We start from the raw sequence: 12,152 nt of genomic DNA on the forward strand, positions 1-12,152 counted from the left end.
CATAACAAAGCTCAACATTGTTTAGTTTGATTTTGTTTCGTAAATGTCAACTCACCTTTTGGAGACTTTATATAAATAGCAAGTTTAAAAAATATATATCGCGTGGTTTTTAAAAAGCCTCGGTAGTGGAGTCAATTATGATTACAACCAATCTTTTTAAAAATTGAACTGAAATAAGCAATAGAAAGGTGAAAAAGAGTTCCGGAACGCACCGGCTGTTTCCCTGCTGCCTTCTCCCTGCCGTCTGCCTCACGCTGGACGGAACGCGGCCCACTTTAAACTCCTGTGACGTCACGGACGGTGCTGATGTTGTGCGCCAGCAACCCTTTCACTGTTGCAAAGATCAGACAGACCCTTTTACTGTTGCAAAGGACAGACAGACAGACAGACAGACAGACAGACAGACAGACAGACAGACGCACACACACACACACACACACACACACACACACACACACACACACACACACACACACACACACACACACACACACACACACACACACACACACACACACACACACACACACACACACACACACACACACACACACACACGATCATGCTTTTAACCCATCCATGAACTTTAAACTCGACGTATTAGAATAGAACTGAATAAATTGAAAGAGCATTATAGGCTATTCCTGTAACCCTCTATATAACCTATATTAACTAGTATAGGGAGATAATTATGTTAATTGCTATAACAGAATAATTTGTATAAATACAGTGTATGGATGAATTTCTGCAAAAACGAATTTTACAGTTACAACTTTTCCAGTCAGTCAGAACTTCTAAAGTAGGCCAGTTTGACCTGTAGACCTCATCTCCCGGGAAGATTTGTAAAACTCAAACGATGAAGGTAACCTAAACTAGAAATATAGGCTACTGGGCTATTAAAATTGTATTGCAATAGCTACTGTGATTTCTCAAGTGACAGTATGAGCCAAGCTTGAATCAGTACATGTAATCCCTCCATGATGAAATTATTATTTTTTTATTTTAAGATACTTGTTAAATAAATAGTGGGTCCCTCGGTTCATAGATTAAATGTTCATTACTTCCAGATGTGATGTTTCCGAATTAATTGTACATTTTAAAATAATGAGCAGGATATGAAAATGCGTTTGTTTATTTAATGTACAAGGCCTATTTTAAAAGACAAGGATGCTTACATAAATTGTATGATTCTATCGCACACTGAAACAGAAGAACTTACTGCATCTTGTCGGTGAGAATCAATTAATTATTCTACGTGGTCCCACTGGCAATGCAGCGCACATTCTCACCCTGCAGGACAAGGGACCACAAACAGTAGGCCTACTAGGGTGACATGAGGAGTCGAACTGACAACCTGGGTACTGGAGGAGCTTGCACTAACGCACGAGCTACAACCTCCGTGACGAAAAAATGTGTGGTTTTCTTACATGTTCTTGGATTGGTGGTGATACCTCCAGTCACCAGTAGGGGTCGCGCTTTGCCAGGCATAAGCCATGCTGTCCGGAAGATGAAGGTAAATATTTGAGTGACGTACAACGCAGAAAATCGTTCGCATCCTCCCATCATGTAGGCAGTCAGAAATACTTGTGAGATTATGCTTACACATGACACCATTTCAATACTATCTCATCCATTTCTAGTTATCTAGCCTTTTCTGTTTGATATCATCCCTATTTGACACCGACCTATAACGCGATAGCTCACGCCTGTGAATCTATTCCTTAGTCTATTTGTCTTCGAGATGCAAAAAAGAAGGAAGCCTGAGCCTATCCAACTTAACCCGATTCCTGATGGGAAGACCATTAACGGCATCGGAGCTTCAGAGTGAGTGGAATTATTATATCTAGACCAACTCTTAATCATTACATATTATTTAATGTACCTTCTCCTTGCCCGTCTGTCACACAGTGTACGCTTTTGAATGTGTACGCCGTGGCTCCAGAACGCAAAATTTGAACAAGGATAACTTTATCATCGTTTTATAACAAGGAAATGAGCCTGCTGCGTAAATAAAGTAGCCTCCAATAGAAACAACGGGCGAGGTCAATGGCTCAATTGCTGCTGCAGAGGTCTGAATGTACATAACAGATAGCATCAGGTCGTCAGCATCATTTGCATTGCAACAAATGTGTCTTCTTAAAGCTCCATGTTCTGACTGTACTAGCCTACAAGAAAGCCACTCACCATTCAATTCGTTTGCAAAAAGCCTTGTGTGGAAATTATGAATTCAATTTGATTATTAGGCATTTTTTGCAATACTTTAACACTCCTAGACTAAAAATGGGTTAGGCCTACTGCAATGCAATTTATACATTTATAACTTTCACAGTTCTATCACCTATGTTTATTGTATTGGACATTCCTCGAATACTCTGGATTGGTAGCACTCAATAGTATACATGTGTTACAGTGCACTGGGCCCTGATTCTAACGACTTCACGCAGTACTTAGCTGTGCCTAATGTAAGTTAGAGAGGAGGTGGCATTCCTAATGTGTTGCTAAGCAAGGCTGCGGCAGACCAAGCAGAGGCTTGTCAGCTCGAGGAACACTGAAGATTATTCAGGGCTGTGGGAGTCTGTCTCGTGGAGAGCGCTTTTCAGAAAACCCTTCCTGTTATAATTGTACCATTATTTTACCAGCTCTCATTGAGATGATCTGTTGTAAAAGAGAAACCGGGCCAAGACAGCAGCACAATACACACAACACAACACAAATAGCATACAGTTAACAACATAAAACACCTATAAGCACATACTTTATCTAACTCAGTGATGCAAAGTTTCTTGTACTGGACCGTACTTTGCATTTTCCTTGCCTTGTTTTATATTCGAGAACATACCTTTTTTATATTGACGTTTTAGAATAAAGGCTGTGGTCGATAGTATAGTATTTTTGCACAAAGGCCAATCACAGTCAATTCTCCATTGTTGCATTAGTGCTCTTTGACCAAGGTTACCTCATTTACCTATTAGGGATCTAATTTGTTTTGACATCCACATTCCACCCATGTCTGCCTCACCCTGTCTTCTGCGGCCGACCGTTGTTGTTCTTAACTAAACCATGACTGTTGGAAAATCTTCCACCTGAGGAATGACAGCTGGACGAAATGATGAAGGAATAAATGTCCATCACTGCTTCGACACCACAGCAGTCAGTGTTATTAATTAACTGTGATCTAGGGTGGGAGGAAATCTGTGATTTCTGTGGCTCAGACCAGGAAAGTTATGGGATTGCTGAGATATCTCTGATCAGGAGCTGTAAAACTGTGTTTAAAGCCCAGATGGAGTGGGGGGGGGGGGGGTGAATCACTTAAGGACACTTAAGGACCGAGCCGTCCTCTTATACTTGGCAGCGATACAGAGGGAGGTGTGTGCTGTGTGTGGGCTCTGCTTTGTATCGGCCTCCATCACACTGGGTGGAGCGTTTACTACAGTTCGCTCCTCACCACCACTAGCCCGAGTCCACAAACACCCACGCACACACGCCTCCTCTATACACACTCACTCACACTACTCATCCCCCATCCCCCCTGTCAGACTCTGCAGGCCGTATCCATGGTGATGCCGGTCCGCTTTCAGGCATAAAGGCCCTTAACCCTGTGAGCGCGGCGGTGTGTGGGGGAGCCAGGGACAGACCCGCAGCGCCCTCGGCCCGTTGCGTCGTGATCGAGTGCAGAACTACTAATAATTGCATGATAAGCAGCACTTGATTTGATTGAGCCTCTGGTTAGCAGTATGCCGATGAAGACATTTGTATTCATTCCAAAGGAAAGGGACGTCTTTCAGTCACAAAAGGCGAGACAAAATACAAGCTAAATGCAGGGGATAAGCCTGTTTACATAATAGTAATCTGAAAATGCTATTCTCAACAATATGAGAAGATCCAAATAATTTAACAACGTACAAAGAGGACTAAATCGTAAATACATACCGGTAGATGAAGTTTGACTACGGAAAGCCATATTCTCCTTCCCTTTGTAGGTAGTAGGTGTAAGTGCTTGGGGAAGTGGATGCAGTATTCACAAAAGAAAATGTATTCTCCTACCCTGTGTCCAACAGTATTGGCCTTCTCACAGAGGTGTAACTAGTAAAGAGCTAATTCAGTTAATAAAGGGTCTGTAGGCGCCAGTGGACATTCTGTCAGGAATCACTCACTCATAGATTTAACGATTTATTGCATGCAAGGATAATAAAATGTAGTTTTGCGTTATGGTTTCACTATTTTCTGGTGCTCCCCCTTGGGGTATATTCAGATATCTCAAACCGTTGTGTGTTACTACATGCAATATCGAGCAGAACCAATTCAGCAAAGCACACCTTGCAGAGTGTGCTCGATTGGACTCTGTTAGCCGTCTGATGATAGGGGGCGCATGACTGGAGGGTCCCCCTAGAGCAGGGGTCACCAACCTTTTTGAACCTGAGAGCTACTTCATGGGTACTGAGTCATACGAAGGGCACCAAGTTTGATACACTCTTCTGAAATAACAAATTTGCTCGGTTTGCCTTTAGTTATATATTATTAATATTGATTAATGATACTCATCTATGTGAAGAAACTGAGCATGTTAATGATTTCTCACAATAATTATCAGCAATGACTTAAAAAAGGTGGGAGAGAGTTGTTCCAGGATGAGTTGTGCTATGTTTAGAACAGGCCTGCGGGCGCCTCATGTGGTCCTTGCGGGCGCCCTGGTGCCCGCGGGCACCGTGTTGGTGACCCCTGCTCTAGAGCTACCAATGCCCATTCATGAGTTACACCTGTGTTCACCACTACTAGTAAATCACCGTGATAAAGGCCCATAGGGCTTGTAAGTCGTGATTCAGATCGCAATCCCTCCCTCCATTTCGGAAGTATAGAAGCATAGGAATGTTAATGGTAGTAATGGTGTTTTTGTCCTTGTTTAGTAATTAATCGTGAATTTATAAGTCAGCATTGGGTGACGTGTTGTGTTTGAAACTGCCAGTGTTTCTCATGCAGGACGACGTTGGCCTAAGATACAGTATATTTACGTTTTTTTTAGGATTGGTTAGCCACCCCAAAATGGTAGTTGAGGAGGATGTTTATAAAGAAGAAGGAAAAATATGATAAATGGGATAGAGAAGCTTTCTGAGGACTTTACTAAACGAAATGGCCTCATGATTGTGTTGACACGATAGATGGTGAGGGGAGGGCTTTGATCCTCAGAGGGGCTACTACTGGCTACACACACACACACACACACACACACACACACACACACACACACACACACACACACACACACACACACACACACACACACACACACACACACACACACACACACACACACACACACACACAGACCCAGACACAGAATATTTGCTGCGTTTGGAAGATGAATTAGAAATAATTGCAGCTATCATACGTTATGTTGTGTATTGTGTGCAGTGAATTACTAATCTTAAAATTATAGAGGCAGACTCACTCCAAAAAGAGCTGATTGTAAGCAAGCAGATTTAATCTTCATGTCAAAACATGTATGGCTTGTATCCATCTCTATTTGTGCGTCTCCCTCTCTCTCTCTCTCTCTCTCTCTGTCTGTCTGTCTGTCTGACTCACTGACTCACTCACTCACTCACTCACTCACTCACTCACTCACTCACTCACTCACTCACTCACTCACTCACTCACTCATTCACTCACTCACTCTCCCAGAACCAACTTGGAGTCCCTGCAGAAGAAGTTGGAGGAGCTGGAGTTGGACGAGCAGCAGCGTAAGCGCCTGGAGGCCTTCCTCACGCAGAAGCAGAAGGTGGTGGAGCTGAAGGACGATGACTTCGAGAAGATCTGTGAGCTGGGCGCCGGCAACGGAGGGGTGGTCTTCAAGGTCTCCCACAGGCCCTCCGGACTCATCATGGCTCGCAAGGTGACCATGATCGCGGCAAATCGTTGCTATGGCAACACTGATGCCTTAGTGTAGTCCCTCACTGCTTTTGATTGTCCAAGCGTCAACAATTTGCATATTACACAAGTATTGGTTTTGAAGAGCCTACCGCCAGGCTGGGTAACTGTAATATTCCGCAGTGGGTTTTTCCCTATGAAAACATAGATAGGAATGCAATGGGTCGTATCCCTGTTTATACAAGCAGTACTCACACCGTTTGACTACCTCATTGCGTAAGCTTACATTTCTTTTGGTTGCATACTTGGTTGATGTAAAAATGAGTGGATTGATGAAACTAGAGCGAATTGAGTCGGAAATTCTTAAAGAATTCATTCTTAAAAGAGAACAAAAAAAAATGTTGTGTGCAAAAGTATTATGTGAGATACTCGGCTGAATTGGTGGGTAAATTGTTGATTGTTTAAGTGAAAAATAATTGATGCACATCATAGCGTTAATTTAACCTAGATGTCATTTGGGAACCATGTGTGTTCCTCATCCTCTTTTCGTCCAGCTGATCCACCTCGAGATCAAACCAGCCATCAGGAACCAAATCATCCGGGAACTGCAAGTGCTGCACGAGTGTAACTCCCCCTACATCGTGGGCTTCTACGGGGCCTTCTACAGTGATGGAGAAATTAGTATCTGTATGGAGAATATGGTATGACTCCATAAGAAACCGTTGTTGTTATATGGTTGGCCTCTGCACCTACTCTCTCACCATATGCGTTTGTGTGAGCGAATGTATTTATTTTGACCACGGTTACATTCAATTAATAGAGAAAGGTAAAACGATTTAAGAAGTGTTTTTAATGTTTTTAATTTACGTTAAATGGATGTTCCTCTGATTGTTAGGATGGAGGCTCACTGGACCAGTCATTGAAGAAAGCGGGCAAAATCCCAGAACAGTTTCTGGGGAAAGTCAGCATTGCTGTGGGTAACCCTCACACCCACCCTAGAACAAACCCAGCACTAGTACTAGTACACCATGATTTATTTTAAGATTAATCATACACTCCCTTATGCATGTTTTTGCTGATATGTAATATCTATCTTCCAAGGTTATTAAAGGTTTGTCCTATCTGCGAGAGAAACACAAGATTATGCACAGAGGTGAGATAAACCGAACATTAATGTTTTTCCTGGGTGGTGTAAAGTGTGTTATGTGTTTTAGTGTGAGGAAATGTGCCAACCGACACTCGCGCATCCACCAGGGCCCCATTATAGAAGCTTGTTTCCATGGTGAAGACTCACCCCACTTCTTCTTCCTCCTTCAGATGTGAAACCCTCCAACATCCTGGTGAACTCCCGGGGGGAGATCAAGCTGTGTGACTTCGGTGTGAGCGGACAGCTCATCGACTCCATGGCCAACTCGTTCGTGGGCACTCGCTCTTACATGTCGGTGGGTTCACCAATGGCTGTGGCTCGCCCCTGCTGTGTGCGCACGCATGTATTCATCATACGCTGACGCTTATTCCGTAACCACAGCTTGACGCCACCTCGACATACAATCATATGATCAACCACTTTCATTAGACATTGCAAAACGTTTTGTCCAGTGCCTAAAGTGGGCTTCATGGTGTCCATGAAGTGCCCTGAAAGCCCAAGCACGGCCTACCACTTAGGCTTCTTAACCTTGGTTTGGAGGCTGAGCCTAACATATCCAGAGAAGCCTGACACATCAGCACTTGAATCAGGGCTGTGATGACGTCCTCTTTAGTTTTAGTTTTTAGTAGTTACCACCTTTTTTTAAGTGATTTCATCAGTTCATAAGTTGATGCATCTGATTTGAGTCTCCCTTCCTGCTGCTAACGAATTGAACGTGTTTTTTGCTGGTTGGTTATGTTAGTAGCATCAATGGCAACAAATATCAATTAACTATGTAATGAACTATGAAGTGAACCGTGTGTCCCAGCCGGAGCGCCTTCAGGGCACTCACTACTCTGTCCAGTCGGACATCTGGAGCATGGGGTTGTCCCTGGTGGAGATGGCCATTGGCCGCTTCCCCATCCCACCTCCTGACTCCAGGGAGCTGGAGCAGATCTTTGGCTGTCCAGTGGAGGGTGAAGCCCCATCCGGGGAGTGCTCTGCCAGGCCACGGCCTCCTGGACGCTCAGGGAACTGTGAGTATTAGGGGATAGTGACTAAGCTCACTTGTAAAGAGCTATGTAAGCTTTGGTAATTATTAGATTGGCTAAAAGATTTTACTTTTTCATACCAAGCTGTGATATGTAGCGATAACAGCTTTATGATCCCTGTGTATTACACCACAATATCAAGTGTCTCCTCTTGTTCATAAGCACATGGCCCAGAGAGCAGACCTCCCATGGCTATTTTTGAGCTGCTCGACTACATAGTGAACGAGGTGAGCCAAAGGCCCGATATTTCATATTAGTTGGAAATAGGATTTTCACTGCTTGTGTTTTCTTGTTCATTGATTGTAACCTCTTGGTCACAGCCTCCACCGAAACTGCCTGGCGTATTCGGCCCTGAATTCCAGGACTTTGTGAATAAATGGTATGCATTGTCGATTTTCTGATTATCCATCAAGTATAAATGTGTGAATGTTTAAATTGGCTGTGTCGTTGCCCATGTACATATTTGACTGCTCCCTTGCAAATTACATAGCAATGTAGAGCCCCATTTGCTGGAAAACCTACCACCTAGTGGCCATTGTAACTAACACAATGACCAATTTCTCATTTTGATGCATCGCCTTTCTCTTCAGCCTGATAAAGAATCCAGCAGAACGAGCAGACCTGAAACAATTGATGGCAAGTGCTTTCCATGCATCAATACATTTAGAGAACCCGCCCCTATCGTAACTCATAATGACTTCATATCGTTCCAGGTTCACCCTTTCATCAAGGAGTCTGAAGTAGAGGAGGTGGACTTTGCTGGATGGTTGTGCAACACCATTGGCCTGAATCAGCCTTTGACCCCCACCCACAGTGCAGGGGTGTAACCAGGAAACTTCCCCCTGCACACTACATTCAACCGGAACCACAGCCAAGCCTTCATTCCACACCCCAAAGTACATTTGTATGGGCAACGTTCCAATACGATTTTTTTTACAAGCTAAATTAAAAAAAAGTGTATATTTGTGGTTTAACATTTAGATGACAAATGAAAATATATTATTTACCAAATCCTTGGATTGCATTCGCAAGCCTGTTAAAAAGCCATTTTTTCTAAGTGTTCAGTTTTGTTTTTGCTTTGTATGTGCTGTTTGCCTCTACTCATTATTGTGCAAGTGTGCCTAAATCTTGTCATTAAAAACACGAATCAGAGCATGTATTTACGAGAGCCTTTTTATTGTAAACCCGAATTGCACCCAACCGCCTGTATGAACCTGGGCTTATGCAGTTGCAGGGGCTGGGGCCGCAGCAACCTTCTTGGTCTTCTTTGCTGGCCTCTTCTTGGGCTTCAGATTCTTGGCCTTGATCTGTGAAGATGAGCAAAACAAAGTGAGAAAGGAGTCGCTCACCAGCCTGGTCTTCAGACTAGCGTCAGATTCAGGCTACTTACGGCGGGGTCGTGCTGGAGGATGGCACGGCGTCTCGCCGTCTTGGCGTAGGGGTTCAGTTTCATCATGATCTTCAGGTTCTTCAGAGGATTCTTCTTCAGGACTCTGCGGTTGATCTTCTTGCTGCATAAACAAAAGATGAGGTCACAGTATGAGGAGTTTTGTTCAATTGCAGATGCCTGAAGTGGTATGGATTATGAGATTTTTCTATTGCTTACTTTGGTGCACGCAGGGACTTCTGGATCTCCTCACTCTTCAGAATTCTGCTCAAATCTGAGTTGGTCATCTTGTGCACTGGGAGACTAACACAAATAGAGCAAGTTCAGCAATATCATCCAATATTTGCATAATTAAACAGAACAAATGTGTGATAGGCACTCAGAACTTCTGTTATTCTCAGTTTGATTCAACAACACGGACCGAAGTAAAAGATCATCACTGCAACACCAATGTGAAACTTAATGAGGAACCGATTCCAACGCACTTGTAGTTGATCTTGATGGTGGAGGTCTTGCGGCCGGTGCCATACAGCTGATCCAGCTTACGGAAAGCGCTCTCGGTCCAGATGCAAAAGCGTCCGACGTGGCCACCGGGGGCGAGCCTCAGGAGGTTCAGTTTGTTAACGTTCTGCAGTGTGATGCCTGTTGAGAAATGGACACGTTGTAAACAAAGACTGGAGCACAAAAGACAGGAGTGTAATGACGGTCCAATAGCCCAACCACAAAACCAACGACCACAATTCTTTATTTCCTAGCGAAATTGTCACTTTGAATTTATACAACAAAATCAAACCTGGGATATTTCTGAAGGCTTTGGTGACACCGGCGTCTTGGTTGTAGATGATGCATGGTCCTTTGCGCTGGATACGTCTACGATTCCTCATCTTACCCTTACCAGCACGCATGCGTTGGGAGGCGTATACCTAATGCAAAAGATGGAACCATAATAAATAAGCAAACAGAATAAAACGACTAGGTCCCAGCTTTCCCTCCAGCAACCGTAATAGCCATCCTAAAGTGTCATGACTTACCTTCTTGATGTCGTTCCAGGCCTTCAGCTTCTTCAACAGAAGCACTGCCTCCTTTGTCTTCTTGTATCCCTCAACTTTGTCGTCAACCACCAGTGGGACCTCGGGGATCTCCTCGATGCGGTGCCCTGAAGGAATTACAAAGTCTGTAAATTCTCGAGACACAAAAACTGAGCTTTCACATTAACAGTCAGAATTGGATGGCTGTACTTTGCATTACCTTATGCAGAATAAATTCAATGAGCAACATAGGAAACTCACCTTTGGACATGACCAGGGCAGGCAGGGCAGATGCGGCCAGTGCAGAGCAGATGGCATAGCGCTTCTGGTTGATGTTGATCCTACGGTGCCAGCGGCGCCAAGTCTTGGTAGGCGCAAACATACGACCTCCACGACACATCTACACGAGCAGTCAAGGTTATGAAAGGCAGAAATATACCCACTGGAATGCAGCAACATGGACCCAGTATACTATGCTCAGACTCGTTTTTCGTCAGCCAGCTGTGCCAATATTAGACGGTAGGCACCCGTCATTGGCACAGTGTAGGACGCAAATTACACCATCATAGCAAGTGTGTGACAACTAGAGTGGCACGTTACTTATGAACCACAAGACTGGTGAAAAGGATACGTTTCCGAAGGCTCCCTGGCCGGAACGGTGCGTTCCACCTCCCCTCACACGTGGGATACGGGCCACAGCTCTTCCTGTTCCCCAGGACTCGGCACTCGTCTGGTGTCCTGGATAACACAAGTGGGAAATCAAATTGAACTGTCGAAAATAGAGTATAATATTGTTGCAAAAATAAGTTTAAAGGTTACTTACCGGCCAGTTTGCTGACTGCATAAGGCTGACGGTTGTTCTTGCGCATATTGGTATGCACGAAGTTGACAATATCGGGCCTAATGGGAGCCTTGAACACGGCTGGCATGACAACATTCTTGCCGGAAGACTCTCCTTTCTCGGAATAAACCGAGATCAAGGGACGGGTACAAGCCTAGGAGTTGAGAAAGTTTGAATGTTGATAACAATTTTGTACAATTTAAGTAAGTAGGCCACACATGTAGTTTAAGATATGTACGGTAAATAGGCCGATTTGAAACACATGAGTCAATATAACGGGCAGACATCCAACCTTAGAGACATAAACCGTAGCACATTAATTCATCGTAAATGGCTGTTAGCCTAACATAGGACAGCGCCCCAATGGTCAGCTATAACGCGTATCTGCTTCCCCAACAGCATGCACACATGACACGCAGCGAGCCACGTTTCGTACAGGATTTAGGTTACTGGTTGACAACTTGCTGGAGTACTTCTACTTAACTTACGTTTTGAACGTTTAAAGCATTTCAAATAAACGCACCTTAACGGCTAGTCTTTTCGATGCCCTCACATTGCAGAAGGCAACACACGTGTAACCAAAATGGCCTCCTGTGCTAGCTTTGATAGCATACCTTACTCAAGGCTTAACCATCCTAACATATATCTTATAGAGCGAAAGGGACACATTCTCCGTACAGACGAAGAACAGAAACATACGCCACAATAAATATACGCTTTCAATCAACAATACTGTATATTCTCACCATATTTCTTTAATATTTTCGGCTCGCCGGTATTACACGTTCCACACGCTATGGCGGCCACAGTGAAAAGGAAGCAGGGAAAATAACCCACACGATATATGCCTCCGCTA

General features: G+C 44.0%; 2 protein-coding genes and 1 non-coding gene across 3 annotated transcripts; 1 reads left to right on the top strand and 2 right to left on the bottom strand.

The window, feature by feature from the left end:
* The first annotated feature begins 1,562 nt into the window (after positions 1-1,562).
* map2k1 (mitogen-activated protein kinase kinase 1) lies at positions 1,563-9,348 on the top strand. The gene is made up of 12 exons (XM_056598072.1): positions 1,563-1,586; positions 1,726-1,824; positions 5,677-5,887; positions 6,417-6,563; positions 6,758-6,835; positions 6,964-7,015; positions 7,180-7,304; positions 7,818-8,025; positions 8,203-8,267; positions 8,361-8,419; positions 8,631-8,676; positions 8,754-9,348. Exons 2-12 carry the CDS (start codon positions 1,742-1,744, stop codon positions 8,865-8,867), a joined length of 1,188 nt encoding a protein of 395 aa, XP_056454047.1. The 5' UTR covers positions 1,563-1,586; positions 1,726-1,741; the 3' UTR covers positions 8,868-9,348.
* On the bottom strand, positions 9,196-12,151 carry rpl4 (ribosomal protein L4). Its single transcript, XM_056598073.1, has 10 exons — positions 12,043-12,151; positions 11,279-11,450; positions 11,087-11,193; positions 10,717-10,855; positions 10,459-10,583; positions 10,221-10,350; positions 9,913-10,069; positions 9,647-9,730; positions 9,431-9,551; positions 9,196-9,347 (listed from the first exon to the last, which is right to left on the bottom strand). The coding sequence occupies exons 1-10, from the start codon at positions 12,043-12,045 to the stop codon at positions 9,261-9,263; spliced, it is 1,125 nt and encodes a 374-aa protein (XP_056454048.1). The 5' UTR covers positions 12,046-12,151; the 3' UTR covers positions 9,196-9,260.
* Positions 10,930-11,026, bottom strand: LOC130389907 (small nucleolar RNA SNORD16). The gene has a single exon (XR_008896686.1). It is a non-coding gene; the product is annotated as a small nucleolar RNA SNORD16 (small nucleolar RNA).
* Position 12,152: the final 1 nt, after the last annotated feature.

This window comes from Gadus chalcogrammus, chromosome 9 (genome assembly GCF_026213295.1).
Source record: "Gadus chalcogrammus isolate NIFS_2021 chromosome 9, NIFS_Gcha_1.0, whole genome shotgun sequence".
Classification (NCBI taxonomy): domain Eukaryota; kingdom Metazoa; phylum Chordata; class Actinopteri; order Gadiformes; family Gadidae; genus Gadus; species Gadus chalcogrammus.

Excerpts from the sequence above, each read along its gene's own strand:
- map2k1 (XM_056598072.1), top strand. The coding sequence starts at position 1,742 with ATGCAAAAAAGAAGGAAGCCTGAGCCTATCCAACTTAACCCGATTCCT. Across the intron at positions 1,825-5,676 it reads AACGGCATCGGAGCTTCAGA|AACCAACTTGGAGTCCCTGC; the intron begins GTGAGTGGAATT and ends TCACTCTCCCAG. Across the intron at positions 6,564-6,757 it reads GTATCTGTATGGAGAATATG|GATGGAGGCTCACTGGACCA; the intron begins GTATGACTCCAT and ends TCTGATTGTTAG.
- rpl4 (XM_056598073.1), bottom strand. Across the intron at positions 9,731-9,912 it reads ACCATCAAGATCAACTACAA|TCTCCCAGTGCACAAGATGA; the intron begins GTGCGTTGGAAT and ends TATTTGTGTTAG. Across the intron at positions 9,348-9,430 it reads TCCTCCAGCACGACCCCGCC|ATCAAGGCCAAGAATCTGAA; the intron begins GTAAGTAGCCTG and ends TCATCTTCACAG.